Raw genomic sequence first — 23,248 nt, forward strand, 5'->3', positions numbered from 1 at the left:
TGAACACATCTGAGTTTAACCACTTGTGCTTCTGCACTGAAACCATAAAAACCTACGTGTGGTGGCGCTTCCTCTGAGGGCCTGGCTGGCGGAGCTGCGGTAGATGGCGAACACGGCCACCTGGTATTCCGTCAGGGAGTTGAGGTAGTTCAGCTCCACGCTGTTGTCAGTCCCCTGGACCACCTGAGAGACACCCCCCGCCCCGGGCGTTAGTCCAGGTGTCACCAAGCCATTTTACAATCACATTTACAAGACCTTAAAGCATTACGTAGCATTTTTTATGGCTCTGCATCAAGTTGGAGCAACTCCGTCAGTCAACACAAACATCTTATGTTGTAATAAAAGGTCAAATATACTTTAAAAAAAGAGATTTTATGTCTAAAGAAAAACATTAAAATGTACCAAAGCTTTCGTTTGAATGAAAATCACAGCCAAATTGCTTATTTTTAACCATTTAACCCTGGAGCTGTCAATGGCTACAGCTTATTCTGATGCAGCACATCACTAACACAAAAGGGCTGCATCAATTGCACAAACTCTCCCACTTGGAAAGATGAGAGAGGCCTGTAAGTTCCATCATAGGTAAACCTCAAGTATGAGAGACAAAATGAGAAAAAAACATCCAGAAAATCTCATTGTCTGATTCTTAAAGAATTTATTTGTAAGTTTGGTGGAAAATAGGTACTTGGTCACCTGATAATAAGCTAGATTTCTGTCTCTCATAGACCTGTAACTTCTTCTGCAGATGATCCTCTGTCCTCTACTGGTTACCTGTATTAATGGCTCCTGTTTGAACTGGTTATCTATAGAAAGACACCTGCCCATAACCTCAAACAGTCACAGTCCAAACTCCACTATGGCCAAGACCAAAGAGCTGTCTAAGGACACCAGATTGTTGACCTGCACCAGGCTGGAAGACTGAATCTGCAACAGGTAAGCAGCTTGGTGTGAAGAAATCAATTATTAGGAAAGACTACAGATGATCTCCCTCCATCTGAGGGGTCAGTATGATCACAAGAACGGTGACCAAAAATCCCAGAACCCCACGGGGGACCTAGTGAATGACCTGCAGAGAGCTGGGGCTTCAGGAGCGTCTCTGTGTTTCGCCCCCGAAAATAAACAACATCCGAACTTTTGCAAAAATGAATGTGCATATCGTGCATATAAAAGGAAAGATTTTTTTATGGCAATCAGCACTAGCTCCATGGATGTGTGTGTTGCCTGGGGGCAGCTCTGGCAGCGCAGACTCTTCCTGGAAGGGGGTGTTCCTCACTTATCTATGTCACCATGGAAATAACCAACTCATGGACTGGGGAAGGCTGGTGTCCAGAGCAAGGTTTTTAAAATACTCAGAAGTGCGTGAATGGATCAAAATACAGATTTAGGGTTGTTTTTTTTGTGAGAAATTGACGTTATAATAGACTTTAAAGCTCAAAAGTTTGAGTTTGCATGACATAAGCCCTTTAAAAACGTAGACAATTTAGGAACCAAACCAAAAATGAAATGTATGTGATTCCAGAATAAAACTTAGACTTTGGGATTGGAGAATCTTTGAAAAACTTTGTCCTCGATACAAATCTTACATTATCGAAGCTTTTCTGCTCGATTTAGGTCACTGTTGAGTCACTTCCCAAATGAGATTCTATATACCCTAATGGATAAAGACAAGAACTAATTCAATGTGGGACGTGTGAATGTCATGTGTAACACCTCATTTCTCTTTGGGCCTTAATGCGTTAAATGTTAGCATTTATGCCGTGTGCCTTTAACTTTTACCACTAATGGCTCGAGAGAAAAAAGGTAGTTTACCACTGGAAAAGGTGGCTCTTGGTATAATGAATCCCTAATGGCATATTTTACAGAACGCTTTGCATTTATCATGCAGATCACTAAGAAATGAGATTGTGGAGGTGACCCTAAAATGATTACCTGAGCAGAATAATTAAAAAGTGCTTTTAATGCCATCAGTGCTTCTGTATGGTGTTTTGCTATTCCCAGAAACTCAGCAGCAATATTTTGCAAAGAAAACAGAGATAATGAGCAACCAGCAGCTGGATTAATTCACATTTCATTACATGCTAATAAATATCCGAGCCCAGCTAGAGGCTCAGAGGGGCAGCACTATTCTTCCCCGCTGCTGCTATAAAAAAAATAAAAATGGATGAATTAGTCCAAATACTTTTTCCTCTGGTTGTCCTCCGCTGGCGGGGTAATAAACCACACGGTATTTCTCCACCTGCCCCGTAGCGTGAGTCCATGTCACTCGGAAACTGCGCGCTGTTATGTCAGCTATCACAAGGTCACGAGGGGGGGCCAAGGAGTCTGGAGGAGGGGCAGATTCTCCTCCTCCTGCAGATGAGAACAAAGAAGCATCACATTCTGCTCCATGCAGGATTGGTACGAATACCAGGAACAACAAACAGCTCAGTGTGCATAAAAGAAAACTCTCAGCCTGCAGTCTGGAGCCACATTTCTGCTTCTATTTGTCAAAAGAAATTTTTGTAGCAAGTTTGAAAAGAGCCCAGATGTTGGCTGACATCAGATGAGGGCTGCCTCTTCAGAACAAACCTTTGATCTGCTTGTCCAGCTGATCCACGCGGTCGCAGACGCCCTTGGTCAGACCTTCCACGATGTCGCTCATCACGCTAAAGTCTGCCACGTTGTAGACGTGAGTTTCCTCAGGAGGCGAGGCGATGGCCTTCAGCTCGTTCTCATCAGCGTTTTTCACACCTGAAAGGAGGAGAGCACGAGATGAAGAGATCAGACTTAGAGGGAGAGGAGGACACATGACAGGTTCGCCTAGATGAGAGGTCTGCAACCCTAAACACCAAAGAGCCATTTGGTCCAGTCTCTGACTGACCATAAACCCAAAGAGAGCCATGAAGTTCCTACTTTTGAAAAAAAAACACTTTATTTGTGTTTTTATGGCCATCCATTCATAAAATGTAGCTTTACAATTATTGAATCATAACAGCGTTATATTTTTCTATAACTATTTTAATTTATTTGACTTTAGACAGCTGCAAGTACAAAATCCCTGCAAAATAAATGACGTCCTGTGTCAAATAACTGACAAACTTATTTTTAATCATATTTCTTTAAAAAAAAATAATAATAAAATTAAAAAAATAAAGTCAAAGAGCTATAGGGGGGGGGGGGGGGGGGGGAGACACCAAAGAGCCTCACATGGCTCTGGAGCCTCCAGTTCAGACCCCTGCTCTAGATTATTTCAGGTGATGAGACTAGTATGAGCAAGACTGACAAAAACAGTCAATATTTTGGAACCTTAAATGACATTGTCTTTCTGAATAATATTGCTCTCCTTTTTGAAAAGTGCTGAAATAATAAACCTAAGAAACACATGAAAAAACCTCTCAGGCAACCACGTTCTGACAACTGCAGAAGCAACACGTGCAGGATTGCTGGGACGTTTTTAATAGGAGCTTTGGTAGATTTAAAAAAACAACAACATCTGTTTAAAAATTATCCGAAATTGTTTTTTTTAGGTTTTCTTTTTGTTCTAAACCAAAATTAGGCATCAAAGGTGCTGTTGAGTCTTACCAATGGCAAAAAGTTCTATCCCAGCATCCTTCAGGCTCTGCGCTGGAGGAATCACATCATCCTGGGACTTTCCATCCGTGATCAGTATTCCTATCTTGGGAACACCAGGCCTGGACCCAGACTCTGGCTTGAAACTGTTTTCCAGGATGAAGGTCAGAGCCAGACCTGCAAAGACAAGATGACACTGGTCAACCCCACTGAACATGGGGGTTGCTTTTTTGATATGCGACATTTCAAAGGGTTTGACCAGAAGACGAGGTGCTGAAACGGTGAAGCAGAGAGTACTTTGTAAAAGAATTGTTGCAACAGATTCCTGTCACAGTCTGCGTCTGACTCGGATAAAACGGGTCATTGCCAAGACAGCGCCTTACACTGCACTACTTGAACATAATGGGTTGAAGTCACCATTATTAGCTGGACTGGTTTTTATCTCTTGAGTTTGATCATGTAACGAGCCGCTGAGTTAAGATGTAAGCAATAATGAGATCAGGGATTTCCCACGACTTCTAAGAGAGGGCTTTAAGGCCCGCTGAGTCCTTTAACGTCAGCGGGAGAAAAGAAATGCTGCGATGCTGCGAATAAAACAAGCTGATGGTGTTCAGAAAGCAGGAGGGGAGTCTGGGGAGGGGTATAAACAGAAGGAAAAGTTTCAAAAATGTAAATAAATACAGTTCAATAAAAAAAGAAAGTTACTAAATCTGATAGAAGACAGAAAAACAAAAGTTTACAATCATGTTTCAGCAGCACTAAGACGAATTCCTGTGCAGGGTCTTAAAACTAATCCTAAAAAACTTTCAGTAAGTAGTTTTTAAGCCTCTTTTGGAAATCCAAACTTAGAAATCCAAAACATGTTTTCGTAAGAAACAGTACTGAAGAGACACCTGTCAACTGTGATGAGCATGGAAGGTTGGGGCTTTCATTTTGCAGCATACCTGTCAGCGTGTTTCCTCCTTTATACGGCAGGTTTTTCACTGCCTCTATCACAGCTTCCTTGGAGGAGTGAGTGTTCAAGTGCCACTCGATTCTGGGGTCTCCACTGTACTGAGCCAGACCTGAGCGCAGACAGAGCAGTCAGATTCCAACATCAGCCCCGTTCCTTTGTTTTTTTTTCCAAGAATGCATGTGCGTCATCTAAAACATCCCCACCTATCCTCGTCTTGTCAAAGTCCACAGAGAAAGCTCTGACCAGGTTTTCCAGGAAAGTCCGGACCAACCTGAAGTTGATCCGCCCGATACTCCAGGAGCCGTCCACCAGAATCACAATGTCGGCTATGGCGGGAGTCTTGCACATAAACCCCTCCATGTCTACGACAAAATAGAGCAAAAAATCATACAATAAACAGCAATGAAAAAGATGATACAATGAAAAACGACTTTAGTGTGCCGTGTTGGGCAATCACATATTAAAACATTGATACATATTTGACAAAAACAATCTAAATTTGTATACTTTAGCTGTCTATACAATATACAGCAAACAAAAGTAGGACAACTGGATGAAGATGTTTTCCCCTCAAAGTATTACAAAGTGTTTCATTAATTCCCATTCAGTTCAACACAGAATAATTAAACCCCAGAGAAGTGAGGCGCTTCGTTTTCGTAGATGAAAAATAACAGACCACAGTTATTTGTCTCAACACTTTACTGTATGATAAAACAGCCCAGACTCTAATGAGGCAACAGCGGTTCATTTGAAAAAACTCCTCCAGCCCTCAAAGTGGGCCAAAGGCCAACCGTACAAGGAACCAGCCGCATGTCTGCCAGCCAATTAGCTTTCATGCTCTTCTTAGGGAACATCTGTCATCAAGGTCGTTGTGCAAAAAAAAAAAAAATGTATCATTTAATTAGCTTTTTATCCACGTGTTTGATCCCACTACTCACCTCAAGACACAAAAAAAAGAGCGTAATTAAAAAACAAAAAATTAAGTAAGGTTCTGCATTTTAAATTATTGAATGCAAAAGAAGCATTGTCATGCTAATTTTTTTATTTAGAAGACCTCTTTTTGTCAAAGATTTTTATTTTAAATTTTAAATGTAAAAAAATTGGTAACTGTAGGTGTTAAATGTAAATATATATCTAAAAAGGTCAATTTAAGCAGGCATTTAAAATGTTAAGTTTAAATATTCAACACCTATAAATCATTTTTGGACAACTCCCACTGCACTCCAAACTATAGAAGGCATTACCTCAACATGTTCAGCATGGCTCTTCATGCCATCTCAATAAATAAACAAAGAGCATTTAAAAAACTTTCTGCAGGCTTTTTCTACATTTCAATTTAGACATCATTGGCTCATTTGTATTTTATCTTTAAGTGGTGATGGTTAATCAGATACAGAAGGAGTTTATACACATATGCCACTCGTGTGTCCAAAGCTTCATAAACCCATATTGTAGCCATAAAATATTTCAAACACAAGAAGCTACAAAAGTGACAGAGACCATATTTAAAATATTATCATGGAGGTAATATCACAGCGAAAAGTCTATTTGCTGCATTAACAAACTGGGATGATGCTATTGTAATGTACACTTTGGCGATAAATCACTAATATTTAAGGAAAAAGCACTTTATTTAGAAATATGCATCAGCTAAACTTGTCTTTTATGCAAAACATAGTCACAGTCTAGAAAATGTTTTACTTTTTGAACATTTCTGGTAAAGGAAATTACATTTCTTGTGTTGCTAGCCAGCCTTAAGGACCCACTCTGATCATCTTTTGATCCATTCTCAAAGTGTTCCAGGTGGTCTCCTAATCAGGATTATGCCATTTTTAGCCAAAAATCAAGAAACCTCTTACATTTTGTAGGACATAGTTTTTTCAGAGCGGAAGGAGTTCATTAGAAGTTTGCCTCCGTGTTGTTGGCGGGACCGTTGGCACTGAGCAACCCCACCTCCCTGCCCCTTACAGTTGCTGAGAGCTTAGTGCAGGGAGCTTGTGGCCCACCCAGCGTCTTTTCTACGTCACAAATAAGCTCGTTTTCAAACGGCATTTTTTCCATCTGCTTCTGATTCACATCAAATGGAATAAAAAACACTTAAAAATTGGAATTTTGTATGTCCTTAATCATCAGAAAAATGCCTTACGAACATGTTAAAACACCGAAAACACTTTACTCTTTCATGTAACATGTTCCCTCAGTGACATTAGCACTTTAGATAATTCTGCATTACAAAAATATTATCAGTCAAGTCAAAAAAGTCGTAAGTGATTATCCAACCAGTTAATCAAACAAAAAAAGGTTGCATTTTTAAATAGAAAAGGTCGGCTTTGACTGTCAGTATACATTTGACACATACCTGACCCTGCTGTCACCTCTGTCTGTCTGTATATATGAGCTCCATATACTGCAGCAGCTGGGACTCAGTTCCTTCTCCTACAGACACGAGAGCCTTTCCTTCAGGCTGCAGCATGTTTTAGAAGGTGCATTGGGTTGTACGAGTGTTTGCAGAGGTGGTGAGGGCATTCATTTCATTCAGCACTTAGTGGGGTATAACTACTTTACAAGTCTCTACAGTGTTGGAATTCCAGGCAGCGTGTGCTCTCATATCAAATATGACTTCACGGGGAACATGAAGATCATGATCCAAGAGACAGGCAATCTTATCATTTATTTTTATTTCTATGTGTGTGTGCTGACAGTATTATAGATTGTCATTGATTGTTATGGGCTCACATTAAAAATTAACACACTTTTTCCAAAAAAAAGTTAGAAATAGTTTTGTGCAAAGAGTCATGATAAATCTGCAATAAATAAGGACAAGCAGCTAATATTTGCATTCTAGGGTTGGATATTGTCCAATGGAACAAAAGTCTTGTCAGTGATTAACTTCAAAAAGCTTTCTTTCCTTTCCTTTGACAAACTGGAAGAAGTTTAGTGGACAAAAGATTTAAAAGATTAAAAAACTCTAAGCAGACTTTTTTTCCACCCTTTCATTGTAGCGAGTGAAACTTCCTGCACTGTCTGAGAATGGCAAATCAGTGTTTTAGTATGCAAGTGAATAAAGGCGGCTTCCTTTTAATAGCATGTCTGGGGACGAAGTCGCACCCGTAAAACTGACGAAAAGGGAAGAGGAGGCAGTGAAAGAAATAAAATCAGATGGATAACTATCACAGGATGAAGCCTAGCTTGTAAAAGTTACATTAACTGCTTTTTTCTGCTTGAATTTGCTTTGAAATTTGGGTTATTTTTTGTTTTTTTTCATCTTCTGCAATTTCCATCTTTATGATTTTTTTTCTTTCTGTTTAGATAACATCTGTGTTGCTCATGAGCTTAAAAAAAGGATTGTCTTCATGGTATGTCGTTTTAAACGACATACCCACCCAACTGAAGAACTAAGTCAATCAAATCTTGAATTAGGAGATAATCCTCTGTTTCTTCATACCAAACAAAATGTTTTTCTTCCACTTGTTCTTATAATAATAGAAATATCTCGTTGAATCAAGTGTTTTATGACCTTTGGCACTAATTTAATGAGGAAGATTGACCTCACTTAAAGGCACACTGAGTTGTTGCATCACTCTTCACACCATCATCAATAAGATCTTCACTTTGAACCAATAGCTAAGTATCCCGCCTTTCTTCGCCCTATTTTCGTTAAATTCACAAATGGGGGTCTCTCTGTCACAAGAACAGGCAGGGGGGGCTGGTTCCGACTGCAGCACGTTTTATTAGCACAGCTAAAGGCCCACAAAGCGAAATCAGGGTCAATAACGAGCATCAGAGATGAAATAGTAGTCAGGATTCAGGCGAGATTGGGGCCAGGCGGCAGGCAAAACGGAGTAAGAGACAAAACAGGATCAGGATATAACGCTCAAACAAGCCCTCACACTGAATGAGGCTCAGTACAGTGCTAAAGTGTACTGTGAGAGGTTGCCCATGAGAGTCAGGTGTGCAGCATCCAGGAATTGTGTGCTGCGTTGCTGGGAGATGAAGAGCATTCAGAAATCTGAATGCACTTCTGAAGGGGCCCTAAAAAAACCCTGGAGGACACCATAACAGAGAAAATCACTTCATAAACAATTTAAATCATTTGTTTTCATGGAATTTTCAGTACTCTGGCTCTATTACTGTAATTGCAATGAACCTGCGTTTTATGATTTATGATATATTGTATACCACAGGCTATAAAGCCATATGAATAAAAACTAATCTGAGGTTAAAGGTCACAGTCTGCGAAGCTTACTCTGAATTACTGCTGAAAAGGGAGTGAACAAGAACATTTTCCTAAAAGAGAAAAGTGACAATAAGATTATTTATTCAGATGTGAGTTTCATATTAAAAAGAAAGTCTAAAATATTCTTTATTACTATTATGTGGTTTGATTTGCTTTATCTGTGTTCAATGGGGTGAAATCTTAATTACTATTTGGACTGTGACTTTTATATTTGCCTCGATGTCAATCTGACATAATAGATAGTCAGTGTTGAGCCACTGCTTCTGTTTTTTCATTTAATTTAGTTTTCCTTTTTTCCAAACATCCACCTTTGAAAAAGAAGATGTATAAAACACTCTGGGAGGGCCACAAACTCCCAGTTCCAAGCTCTCAGCAACAGGGATGGGGAAGGGGGGGCAGGGGGTTGCCCTGCATCAACGTCCTGCCCACAACTCAGAGGCAAATTTCTAATAAGCTACTGCTGCTGTGCAAAAACACAAGATATTACATGACTCAGATAAAGCGTCTTCCTGAAGGAGTTAAAAAAAAAAAGGGTGACATAGGAGGCGGAGCCTGTCATTTGGTTTCTGGCTGAAAGGATTGAAGTCTATTTAGCTCATTTTTACAGAGCCCCTCACCTGACATGGGTGAAATAATAAATATCTTGTTCCCACAAATTAATGTCTCATTTTCACGCAATAATTAAGTTGTGCGAACGAAATAATATCTTGTTCCCCAAAAATAATATTCCGTTCCCACGCATTAATTAATTTGTGCGACGTAAAATAATTATTCACGTCATAAGTCATTCTTAAACACAAATTAGTGTATATAAATGACTTATGACGTGAATAATTATTTCATTCGCACAAATTAATGAATGCGGGGGAACGGAATATTATTTTGTGGGAACAAGATGTGAATTTGTGGGAACGAGATATTTATTATTTTACCCATGTCAGGTCACAGGCTCAGTACATTTTCCTGGTTTAAGTCGCTTGTGAGATTCCTCGCCATAGTTCACAGAATGGCAGACCTGGAGCAGCTGACCCTGCAGCTTCCTGCCTTCTCTGCTCGCCGCTCCAAAAAGGTCACCTTGGATGCCCCACTTGTATTCGCTTGTTTCCGGGGGGGGGGGGGGGGGGGGGGGGTCTCCAGGATACTTTACTTCTGTCTGCCTGATTCAAGGGGGTTGCCTGGAATCCTCCTACCCCAGAGTCACAGCAGGCACCTCAACTTTCCATTTGACTTTCAACTGCAGCTCTTCTTTAAGCCCCATTTTCACTTTAGTTTTCATGATGGGGCATCTGGGGTCTGCCCTTTAGGTGAGGGGTCCTGTGAGAGTTTGCCTTTTATTTTGGTTTTATTATTCAAAGTCATACTTTCGTTTCTATGCATGTTGGTTCCTGTTTTCCATCAGCCTCTTTCAAAATCCACATCCAGAATTTCTACTGTTTTAAATCAATAAAAAATCATCTCAGTATGGATTGTTATGACATGAATGACAGACTGGCAGTGGATGAACAACAGGCAGCATTCAAAAAAGGCTGACTCAAGGTAGAATGCACACAGGCACTAATGCAAAGGCGGTCAAGCTAAAACATTTCAAACAATACATTAAAAAAGAAAAAGGAAATGAAACGACAACTACCAGTTCACAATTTTCTTAGAAAAAAAAAATACATAGAAAATCATGGGAGCAGCTTTTTTCCCCTCCAAATATCCAAAAGTCATAAGTTTGAACCTAAAAGTAGTATTTTTTTGAACTTTCAGACATTCTGCGGTGCGTGGATGAGCGGCTACTGCTGGGTGGTTGTCGGTGAGAAATCGTACCCGACGCTAGAAGTGTTGAAGGTTGCAGAGCCCTGGGTTAAGAAGTCACAGTGGCACGGGTCTGATGTCCCGCTGTGAGAACAACAGGCAAAGAGCACGGCCTAAGATACTTCAGCAATTTCTCATCACATCTTTTGTGTTTATTACATTCCTTATCCATATTAATGGCAACAAGCACTGCCAACGAGCACATACGGGTTTAGCAGGACGCCGCCGATTTCCAGTCACAGGTGAGATTTAAATAACTTCCATTACTTAATAAACAGGAGCAGTCACCAACTCCTTGCTTTAATCCTCAGAGGATGAGATTTTATTCTATTGTGTCCTTATAAAAGCATTTGCATTGCATGCCTATTATCAGAACAGAGAGACGTGATTGGATCAGAGTTTAAAACAAAGAAAAGCTTTTGACATTTGCTAATAATTATTCAAGTCAACAGCTAACTTGATCAGGCGATTCCATGTTATAGGAAGAATAAAAATATTATTTACATGAAAATTTGTTCTTCTATTAAAATTTCCACTTGAAATCAAATGGAGGACAACTCAGTATAGATTTCTTTCTTTTTTTTCAGAAACAAGAATTTTATCTTACATTTACAAAATAAAACATAAGATTTTTTGATGTTGGCAGGAATTCTTAGCTTCATGGCATAAATCTTGACTCTGTGGCTTCAAATGTTAAACATTGGAAGATCTGCAGCGTTAGTTCAATACCATTACTGCTACGCAAAGAGTGAAATTTAAAACAGTTCTGTGTGTCTCCTACAGAGAAGTTGCCACAGCCCAGTGGGAAACCTGCATTACTGTTTTGGCAGACCTGTTTTATTTATAATGTTGCGTGATAAACACTGAAGGTCACTTTACTTTTGCTAAAAGTCATTTTTGCTGCCGCAGATAATAGAATTTCCCCATCGTGGGATAAATAAAGTTCATCTATCCATCTATCTATCTATGCAATCTGTGGCGCTAGTTCCACTGGGGGGTGACGTCTGTAGATTTAGGAAGTAAAGGTACACAGTTACGTAAGGGACGAAGGCCGACTAAGTGTGCATTATCAGAAATAAAGTTCATTTTTGGGAATGTTTGACTTCATAAATACTATTTTATCAATCATGTGAACACAGATGAGCGAATACTTTCCAGTGCATGTTCAAAATTTAGTAGTTACCGTTTTATTTCAGCTAAAAATAGCACAATAATAACCTTTTCTTAAAATATAAATAATTTTTACAAGATATTCTTTGGCATTCCTTAAAATAATTTGTTATTTTTAGACTAAAACATGACAATTAAAACAATGTTTGGCTTTTAGCCAAAAGATTTTCAAGCATAAATATAATACATATTGATCTCATCTCTAAACAGGATAATTATGTTTGAGTATAACATGGCTGCACTCAGTCGTTTTTAAACCCTTGTTAAACAAATAAGAATGTTAGAAAAAAAGTTGCTTTTTTAAAACTAAATGAATGCAACAGCAGTCTGTTATTAATAAACAGAATTAGCTTCTGCACGTCAACGCCACACAGCTTGATTCCACAGACATCATCAACGTGTATCAACAATCACACTGGGACATCCCACTGTTGTAATAAGACAATTAGCTAAAGTATTGGTTTTTCCTAATAGAAGAATATTGTTAGTAGACACATGGTGATACTAAAGTACTTCAGCCAAATATGCAGGAGATGAACAGGAGCTGGTTGATCCCTTTAAGCGTGAAGAAGGCTGTAAGGATGAATAGTCATTGTAATGTCCTGTAAGATGAATGTTTATCCTCCACACCTGTGACTAAGCCTTCTGTCAGTGGAACCCCCCAAGTCTGGCTGCTTGCTTTTGTTTGGGGGCCCTGTGGTGACACACTGTGAGTGGAGTGGTCCCCCCCCCCCCCCCCCCCCCCAAAAAAAAAAAAACCTTTCCTCACCTCAATATTGAAGCAGATTGCTATATCTATTTACATTTCTATTTCTAACCTGATGTAAATGTTCATTGTGTGTTTCAGCATGTTGGGATGTGCTGATCAGAGGGTCGATGTGTTTTACAAGGTTTTTGCTTTAATGTGAAGGTCTTTGTTTTTGGTTTTTAAGTTTAAAAGATGTTTTTATTTTGTAAAGCACTTTGTGCAACTAAGCTATGAAAATTGCTTCATAAATAAAGTTTGATTTGATTGCTTGCTTTCATTATTTTCCATAAGACAAGTGAATCCATGAGTTAGAAAGAAAGAAAAAACATGACCCCAATAAAAATTGCAAAGTACTTTTGTTGTACTAACTCAAATGACATCTACATTTTCTTTTTTTTTTTGAAAAAGGAAATATTATTTAAAACAGTTCATTCGGAAAATAAACAATTTTAGGCTACATTGAAATTTGCCTGAACTGAATAAATAAAGCTTGAGTGAAGACATGTAAATGAGGAACGATTTTTCAATGAGGCATGAGACTGAAGAGATCCTGTGTAAACGTTCCAAAGATTTCTAATAATGTGTGTCTATTTTAAAAAGTTTTGAAAAACTGTGGCATCTGACATATCAGGTGGCTTTTAGTGACTTTTTTATTTTACTTCTATCAGTTTAACTTCGCTTCATATGTGGAAAAGAACCCTAATGGAGTTAAGTTTTTCTCATTCCTGTCAGACAAATATTGATATAAAAATCCCTTTAGTGCAGGTTTAAGAGGTGTTTGAGAACCTGTGACAACTTCCGAGGTTCTGTCACTTTCTCATTTATTAAAAATGATTTTACTCTAATTTTTAGTTTTTGCTCATTTTCTCTTTCAGGACTGCCCCTAATGCAGTTCTTTTTCCATAAACGGTCTACTGCAAAAACTAAAACGGTACTAAAAGCTTTTTACTTTACATGAATATCATTTTTTTTTCCCAATTTCAACTAAGATCAAAAACGTTTCTGCAGACATTGACACTACAGTTTGAAAGCGAACGTCTCATCAAAGAATCTTTCAGCGATCATCATCGCAGACGTGCTGCAGTCACATCGCATTAGATAAGCACTGCGTTGGTAAATCATGAAGTAATTTTGACATGACCTGCATGTCTTTACAGGAAACACGTACTACTACAACTTCTACTTGACAAAAACTTCTGGTGAAAATTGGAGCCTCCTGGGAATCCGTTCACACAGCTTTCCTCTCCGCTCTGAGATGTAAAGCAGCGATCTGAGTTTGTGTTTAAAGAAAGAAAGGCTTTCGTTTTAATGAGCATTTTTTTGAGGACTGAGAGAGACACGGGAAATCCCAGAGGATCAATAACACACAAACACACCCAAAAAGTCAGAAGGAAAGTGGCACTTTGATGTGTAAGTGTGTGTTGAGTCATTGTGACTTTTGTGACTCCTTTTACATATAATTGCTTCACTTTACTTGCATCAAAAAAACGGCTTTCTTGACAGTCTGAGAAGGAAAACAGACAATCCCGTGCGTTCATCAGAAGTCACTTTAAACACATCTGCATTTAGTTGAGTCTTTTGTTATTGTTCAACCCAAATGCAAATGTTTGACACTTACAAAGCCAGTTTCAGACAAATATTTTATTTAAGAGCTAAAATAAAACGTCTTCTTTTTCTTACAAAATACATTATAAATGCTCCAGTTAGCCAACATGCTATAGAACCAGCACCCAAAGCAGCAACGTCCGATTTTTATCACCTGTTTGACACAACACAGGTCCAAAGGAATTCTTAACCTCAGAGCACAATCGTCACGTGATTTTCACCCGAGCAAAACTGCTTCCATGAATTTCATTATGTCGTATGTTAAGGAGTCTGTGCCTCCACCAGAGAAGTCTCACACGTCCCAGGAATGGGTGGACCAAAGACCAAGTTTCTAGTATCATTTCATTATCTTTTTCGGACGTTTTTGTTCTCAAATTCCTAATTTTTCAGTAATTTTTGAGCAAGTTTTTAGAAACTTCCAATGATTTTCTTTTTCATCGTGTTACACAGACCACAGTTGAAAATACATTTACAAAAACACTCTAATTTATCATGTGTTGTCACGTTTTGATCTATTTTTTATAAAAGGTACTTTTTGTTGGGTATTTTAAATCGGGTAAAATTACCCGGCAAAAGTGATGATGTAACTTTTTACAGCAAAAATGTTCTGGGGTTAATCTTGACGAAAATCTTTTTGGTGGATTCAGTTCATTGGTTTCATTGTAAAACCATGAGCATACCCAAGAAACAAGTTTCATTTTCAGTCTTCTGCAAATTCATGGACTTTTTATTATTCTAAAACCCTTTTTCCCTAAAAAAAAAAAGCTAGCGCTATTGCCTCACAGCAAAAAGCAAGAATCACCAACCACAGGTTCATTGTTTACTCTAAGTTGTGAATGTGAGTGTGAATGTGAGTGTGAATGGGTGTGTTTGGCGATCTACCCAGGATCTATCCTGTCTTAGCCCACAAGTGGCCGGGATCGGTTCTGGCAGCCCCGTGACCCGAAAAGGGACAAAAACGAGTTTTAGAAGATGAATAAGTGAATACATCTTCTATAACCCTATTTTAATTTAAAAATTGGGTTTTGAGTGTTTTTAACATGTTTTGTGACATTTTTCTGACCATTCAGGACATCTTTTAAGAAAATTTAGCTCAAAGTTGCATTCTTGAGTATTTCTTTATTCAAATGATTGTAAATCAGACAGAAGCAGACGAAAAAAGGTTGCTGGCTTTGTGGTGAAGAAAATACTGGGTGGTCCACAATTTAGAGGTCAATTTCTAACGAACTCCTGCCACAATGAAGAAAGTATATCCCAGAAAACAAGACAGGTTTATTGATTTGGGCTAAAAACAGGTTAATATTCTATTCTTTAAATAAAAACAACAATACTGGGAACGCCTTTAAAATAAAAGATGATTGGAGTGAGACTTTAATGATGGTGAATACCAACATTAGCGTGGCTCAGAGGACCACCTTCAACTTTCTTTTAAAAGGATGCAGACTTTCTCTCTTGTCTACATGAAAAAGGCAATTATGATGTCAATAAAAATTACAGCATAGTCAAAGAAATGTGAGTAATGGAAAAGTTCAAATGCAGATCATTCATGCAGAAAAAGTTATTTTTGCATTTGGTGGACTCTGCTTGAAGTTACAAACCCACCGAAGGCCGTTTAACCCGAAATAGAAACTGGTAAAATTCAGAACAATGACTAAAATCTTCTGAGCATTCAGGTGATTTCAGGAGCCTGTTTTATTTCCAACTAAAGTAATATTGACAGACATGACGAGGAAAACATTATCATTGTCTGTCTTCGTCTTGTTTTTGTTTAACACTACGTAAGAAACCAACGAAACAATTCTCACACATCATTTGATTTATTATTTTCTTTGAAAGGAAGGCTCAATATCTACCTTTTTAATCTGCCTTTGAGTTGAAATTTGGAAACATATTTGATAATTAAATGATATTGTCTTTTCCAATACTTTCTATTCATGCTCAATTGTTTTTTTGTGACCATCTACTTTTGATTTTTACCTGTTCATTTTGCTCTATAGGTCCTTTCTTTTGTTATTAATCTTTGCTTTCACTGCTATAGATTTTAATCTAATTTAATAATTCATTCTTTTATTCTGGGAACCCTCCTTGACCAACCATTCTCATGGATCGGGGTCATTCCAGTGGGACATCCCAGGTCGGGCGGCTTGCTTTGATCAGGGGGTATCCTATGTTCTGTCTGACTATGAGAAATTATTTAGGGTTTAAAATCCATTAAAAAAAAAGCACAATGCAGGGAAGATTGTTCAGGAGGAAGATTACAAGTGAGGATGATGATATACATCATAAAATAAGTAGAGGAGAAGAAGAAAATGTCTACATTGAAAACAAAACATTGAAACGGAGGTGTGGAAATGGAGAAAAACATGAGAAGAGTAAATGAGAGACAAATGAAAAGCAAGAAGTGACAGAGATAAAAAACAAATAGAACAGCGTCAGACAGGAGTCTAATAATACATGACAGGAAGGGGACTGGAAAATAAAAGACCTAAAAATGAGGATCACCGAAAAAATGAAAGGAGATGAAAACAAATAGGAACACAGATGAAATCTCAAAGTGGGAGTCGGCTCTGAAATCCCTCTGGGAAAAGAACCACAGAGTTATTTTCAGCACAATAAAGAAACCAAAATAATTCTGAACTGGAAATAAGCAAACGGGAGAATCAGAGGATGTGTTCCTCAATCTTTACTCCAACTACAATTAAAAAAAGGCATTGAGTTTGATTTGAGATGGAGATTTGACAGGAAGTGATCAAATGCAATAGTTTAGGAGCTTCAGGTAAAAATGCTGACTCCTTAAGGGAAAAAATAAGTGAAAGTAGTTGAAAGCCAAAATAAACAGTGAGTAATGATTTCTTGTGAATTCCACTAGAACCGTTGTGTGACCACAATAGTAATAATGTGTTGTTCTTGTGTATTTTTTGCTTTAAAGGACAAAAAATATACCAAACTTCTGATTTTCAAACCTTTCACTAAAATAGAAAAATACCTGTCTTTACCCAAATGTGGATTTTGAAAATCAATTTTTACTTTTTTGGTCCCTTATATTTTATTTTAAATACATTTCCCTTTAAACAAACCGTTTAGTCAATCTGATTTATCAACGTATTCATTTTCGTTGCACTTCTCTCCTGTTTTCCCTCCAACTTTCTTTATTTTTGTGGAAAGGTGGCCGTCTTAGGTCGTGTTTAAATCTACAAAGCAAAAAGACCCCTAAAAAAAACAAGTTAAACATTCTTACAATTTGAATAAATGTCTTTAAATAGGCAAACAAATCTGCCAAAGGGGTGAGAAAACAGTTCTAATTTTAAGGGGAAAAACTAAAACATATTTCTTATATATAATTATTAGAATTATTTTGCTGTTAAAATCTTTTTTACCAAGATTATATATATATATATAACTACATCCAAACGTGTGCAAACATGGAGGTGCATACTGTGCATAAAGGGAAAGTGTTTTCGCCGCTCACTGCTAGCTCCGTGGAGAAAGTGGGTGTGTCTGTTAGCCTTGGGGCGGTGCCGACAGCGCAGACTCTTCCTGGAAGGGGCTGTTCCCCACTTTGGGATGTCACAATGTGAGAACACACGTTTTCATGTATTGGGAGGGGCTGGTGCTCAGAGAGCAGGGTTTTAAAGGAATGCTCAGGCATGCGTGAAAGGATCAAAATACTGCTTTCGGGGTTGTTTTTGTGAGGAATTAATATTATGATATACTTAAAAGCTGTTATAAGTTGATTTTGCATGGTATAGGCCCTTTATGATTCTGCTTTTGCAGTTGTAGTTAAGAGCTGAGTAGAAAATAGTTTTTTTATTATATTTTTCGCCATAATAAAATGGACTGAGTGGATTAAACAGGTGTGTGCTTTCAAAAATGTGCTAGAAAAAAGGTTGCCTTTCCACCATCTCCAGTCTGCTTACAGGACACTGAACTGCACCTTGGGCACTGTGCAACTGATGTGATCCCACAGCCATCCCTGGTCTGTCTGCCTTTATTTCTCTCTGATCTAAATGAGGTTGTCACAGTGTCAAATAGAAGGTGATGGAGCCTCAGCTCCACTGAAACCTCGCTGCCTTACCAGCATTATTGCCACCCCCCCCACTCTCTCCTCCTCTCTTCTTTTCCATTTTCACTAAATCAACATGTCCTCTGCTCTCTAGCCTTCCAAGCACCTTCTGCAGATGATTTATTGGTTCATTATTCATCTTTATTTGTGATGTAGCAGAAAGAAACAGTGTTTGGATTTGCTGTTGGTAGATCCTGCTGTATGTGTCACTGCTGTGCGTATCAAAAGGCTTCCATTATCTTTGCCAGTTTCCACTCAATTCTAGCTCTATGTCTGTCTATGCATGCGTTATTGTGTTACCCCTGTGGCCCAATTACCCAAAGGCCCATCTTTGTTTTCAGATGCAGCTCGTGTGTCATCACATCCCCCCGCACATATTTATTACAGAATAATTTATTTGGAGAAAAACACAACTTTGGCAAAAACAACTTGGCAATGCGTACGGATGAAGGACGTTCCATGCTTTTAGTAACGAGAAATATTATGAATCATAAGGAGAAAAACAGATTACCTGTATTTTATGGTTTTAAATAGCATTTAAAGACTGATTTTTAAGCCTAGACCTGCTCTGCATCTGAACAAATTTACCATAATCCAGATTATAAAACTAAGTGTACGCTAAAGTTAAGAACTTTGATTTTAAATGTACAAAGGCAGCACGCTGGTGTCCTATTTTTGGTAACATAATAATTAAATTAGATACTAATGTCTAAAAATGTGCAACAGCCAAGGTCAAAAATGTTGGCACCTTTTCAGTTCTGTCAGAAAATGCATCGTTTCTCTCAGAAAATTGGTCTAATGGCAAAATGTTTTGTATTCACGACTTTACTGCTTTTGTTTGCAGTAGAACATAAAACGGAAAAACAAAAGAGGTAAAGTCAGAACTGAAAACAATTCACACAGAACTTGAATATAGGCTGCAAAAAAAAGAAGAAAAAAAAACGGGCACGTAACTGCTTTTAAAGCATATAATCCTTGTCTAAATTTGTTTAGACACACCTGTGACAAATGACAGGTGTGGGAAACATTGTAATCACAGTTGCAACCACCTAAAATGCAGAAACGGGGAACTCAACGTTTGTGTTATGATACATTCACACAGGGCATTTGCTACAGGGAATTTCTTGAACGCGCTTTTAGCATGCGGTGTTCACACTGGACTTACTGACCTGCAAGTAATGCATGTACTCACACCTGGAAGAGGCCTGGTGCAAGATGTCAAAGCGGTACAAATCTCGTGAATCTTGCTCCAGGCCATCTCTTTCACGGTTCTATTCCCACGTATGAAAGACTTAGTATCATATGATCCCGGCAAGGCACAAACCACACTTAATAATTTCTCCTTCATGATCAATATTTTTAACAGCTGGTACTTCAAAGAATTGAAAACTATGAAATGGCAAACCTGATTGGTTATGTTTTGTACGTAGAGCCTGAAAACTTGCGTAGCGACGTGTGAATGCAATGGGTTTGGAAGGGAAAGCTTGAAATGTGCATCTTAGCGCCTTTACGTAGACATCTTAGCGCCTTTACATGGACATCTTAGCGCCTTTACACGGACATCTTAGCGCCTTTACATGGACATCTTAGCGCCTTTACACGGACATCTTAGCGCCTTTACATGGACATCTTAGCGCCTCTACACGGACATCTTAGCGCCTTTACACGGACATCTTAGCGCCTTTACATGGACATCTTAGCGCCTTTACACGGACATCTTAGCGCCTTTACACGGACATCTTAGCGCCTTTACATGGACATCTTAGCGCCTTTACATGGACATCTTAGCGCCTTTACACAGACATCTTAGCGCCTTTACATGGACATCTTAGCGCCTTTACACGGACATCTTAGCGCCTTTACACGGACATCTTAGCGCCTTTACACGGACATCTTAGCGCCTTTACACGGACATCTTAGCGCCTTTACACGGACATCTTAGCGCCTTTACACGGACATCTTAGCGCCTTTACATGGACATCTTAGCGCCTTTACATGGACATCTTAGCGCCTTTACACGGACATCTTAGCGCCTTTACATGGACATCTTAGCGCCTTTACATGGACATCTTAGCGCCTTTACACGGACATCTTAGCGCCTTTACATGGACATCTTAGCGCCTTTACATGGACATCTTAGCGCCTTTACATGGACATCTTAGCGCCTCTACACGGACATCTTAGCGCCTTTACACGGACATCTTAGCGCCTTTACACGGACATCTTAGCGCCTTTACACGGACATCTTAGCGCCTTTACATGGACATCTTAGCGCCTTTACACGGACATCTTAGCACCTTTACACAGACATCTTAGCGCCTTTACGTGGACATCTTAGCGCCTTTACACGGACATCTTAGCGCCTTTACACGGACATCTTAGCGCCTTTACACGGACATCTTAGCGCCTTTACGTGGACATCTTAGCGCCTTTACACGGACATCTTACCGCCTTTACACGGACATCTTAGCGCCTTTACACGGACATCTTAGCGCCTTTACACGGACATCTTAGCGCCTTTACACGGACATCTTAGCGCCTTTACACGGACATCTTAGCGCCTTTACACGGACTTTTCACAGGAGGTGGTCACTTGAATGCATGCTGCTGAGCGTGGTGTGAACGGAGCATCAATAGTGTAAGAGACCTTGAGAGGAAACATCTTGGAAAAACATGGACAATCTCCAGGGATCTTTGTGTTCCTGTGTTCAATGTGTTTACAGCTCACGGCTCTGTAGCTAACCTTCATGAATGTGGAGCAAAATGAATGAAAACTGGTGGATAAAGAACTTCAGAGATATTCCAAAGAAAGTAAGGTTGATCTGCAGACACAGTGTCAGTCCACATTGTCACTACCTGAATTAAAAGGGAAAACTCTGCTGCCCAAAGGCAGAAAACCAAGACTGGAGTTTGCCACAACTTATGTGACAAAACCGCAGGTCTTCTGGGAGAACATTCTGCTGACAGATGAGACAACAGTGAAGCGTTTTGGTAAAGAACATCATGGCTCTGTTTACAGAAAAAGACACAAGGACTTAAAAGAAAAGAACAGTCCCTCCAGTCAAACACGATGGAGGTTCAGAGATGTTTTGGTGGTGCTTTGCTGCTTCTGGCACTGGAAGCTGTGAATGTGTGAACAATATCATGAAATCTGAGGATTAGCTAAGACTTCTGGGGCACAACAAAAACAAGTAAACACCAACATTTGCAATCGGAACAATTTTCTGAGAGGTGTCGCATTTTCTGACAGACTTGTAAGGGTGCTGGCTGGTCTGTAGTGAGTTGATTTATGGATAAAATGAGGGAGATGCAATTTAATCTCATTTATTTTTACACAAAACATACAGACAGAAATGATTAAACCAGCAGTTATTCCTTCACAGCACGTTCTTTCATCATCAACAAATGAGAACAAATGAGAACTAGTTTCTATTGCAGTATTGCAAAAAGAAGCAATCCATTTCTATAAACACTTGTATAAATTAACAGCTTAATTTCAATTGCAAATCATTATGCTCAATAGAGAGAATGAACAAATGTGGTTTAATCCAGATAAAGTTTGTACAGTTTCTTTTTGCTAACTAATATTTAGAAGTGAAATGCTGTGAAAAATAACTACATTTAAGTAACATATTAATTTCTGATTACTTAAAATGTATAGCTAGAAATAAAAAATTTAGAGCCAGCGCAGAGTTAAAGTTTTAAAAACTAATGTTTGTCTTCTACCTGCAAAACTTGAAATTCAAAATTACAAACAGCAAAGAAATGCTGCAACATAAACAAACATGAAATGACAAGTTTGAAAAAGCACAAAGTCTGCTAAAGAAAAGAAAAACCTTCCCTGGTCTCCATTGTTCTCACAGGTGGTTATCCTGAGACAAGAAAGAAAGTGAAGAACTGACTGACAGCCAGAGAGCAACACAAACATGAGGGCCAATTAAGTTGGATTTTTGGATGTTTGAGCCACAGCCTTAAATATTTTACATTCCATCAGAGTGAAACACTATTGTATATCTATAAAAAACATGCTTTCTAAAATCTAAAACCATAGTGAAGTCTTAATTCAGATATAATTATATTTTTTCTTTGTAGGTTGAAGAACAAAAGTCTTATGACGAGCTGAAACCTATGTTCATCGCTTGATCTCTTAGCTTTTTGTTTGGTTATGAGACATAAAACTGTTCCTCAAATGGTAAAAATAGGAAAAAATATGTATTCATTAAAGTCCCACTCCACAACATTCGATCTATGGATCTATTGTAAATGCATTCCTAGTGGTCTTTATGCCATTTTTAGCCAAAAAAAATCAAAAACTGTGTCTTTTTTAGACATAGAATATGCAGGGTGGCAGAGCGGAGCAAGCACACCCCCTTTCCCACCACCCAAAGCAATATCGAAGATATCCAGCTGGACGGTTTTGAGCCAGAGGCCATCTCAAACGAGGAAAACAAAAGTGGATGTGAATCATCAGAATAGAGCAGAGCAGGGAGCTCATGGCCCGCCCAGTATATTTTCTGATTTACCATGATTTAGATAATTACATACTCAGAAATGTAATTTGGATCTCAATTTTCTTTTTTTAAAGTCCTCCATCCTCAGAAAAATGCCACAAGAACGTGTTAAAAACACCAAAAACACGATTGCATTGGAATGGGTCTTTAGGCATATCTAACCGCATGAAAAAAAAAGATCCTCAATTTGAAAGAAACATATTTTAGAACAGTTCTGAGGCCTTCAATGACTGGAATTTCTGCTGGCAAAATGTATCTAAATCTTGGATGCAGCAATCTGTAGACAACTACTGTACCAAAATAAGATAAATATGTTGCTGCCAAAGAAGAGCAGATGAGGTGGTCTGCTGACCCGCATGGACAACCACAGATTCCAAGTGTTGCTTTGGGAGGGAGAAGACGGATGACTCAGAGGTCTCATATCACCCAAATGTCTAAAGCAATCACAGCTGAAAGCAAAGGCCCAGAGAAATGGACAAACTGCGAGCAAGAAGACTGGAATGTGCCGGCACCTTTCAAGAGCTGCTTCTTTCAGTTCAGCAATCCTGACATGTTAGAAGGTCACAAGGTCTGAAACCTGACAAATACGCCTTGCTATGCTAACACCTGA

At 38.8% G+C, this 23,248-nt stretch overlaps 1 protein-coding gene across 5 annotated transcripts in view; it reads right to left on the reverse strand.

The window, feature by feature from the left end:
• col14a1b (collagen, type XIV, alpha 1b) overlaps window positions 1-23,248 on the reverse strand; it is a 114,649-nt gene that overhangs the window by 64,181 nt on the left and 27,220 nt on the right. For all 5 annotated transcript variants that reach the window (XM_011480659.4, XM_011480658.4, XM_020706881.3 and 2 more), the window contains 6 exons: window positions 4,708-4,866; window positions 4,494-4,613; window positions 3,562-3,726; window positions 2,569-2,730; window positions 2,180-2,349; window positions 57-183 (listed from right to left, as the gene is read on the reverse strand). In XM_011480659.4, coding sequence (XP_011478961.1) covers window positions 57-183; window positions 2,180-2,349; window positions 2,569-2,730; window positions 3,562-3,726; window positions 4,494-4,613; window positions 4,708-4,866 — 903 coding nt within the window. The remainder of the gene's footprint in view (window positions 1-56; window positions 184-2,179; window positions 2,350-2,568; window positions 2,731-3,561; window positions 3,727-4,493; window positions 4,614-4,707; window positions 4,867-23,248) is intronic.

This window comes from Oryzias latipes, chromosome 11 (genome assembly GCF_053564925.1).
Source record: "Oryzias latipes strain Hd-rR chromosome 11, Olatipes_Hd-rR_3.1".
Taxonomy (NCBI): Eukaryota; Metazoa; Chordata; class Actinopteri; order Beloniformes; family Adrianichthyidae; genus Oryzias; species Oryzias latipes.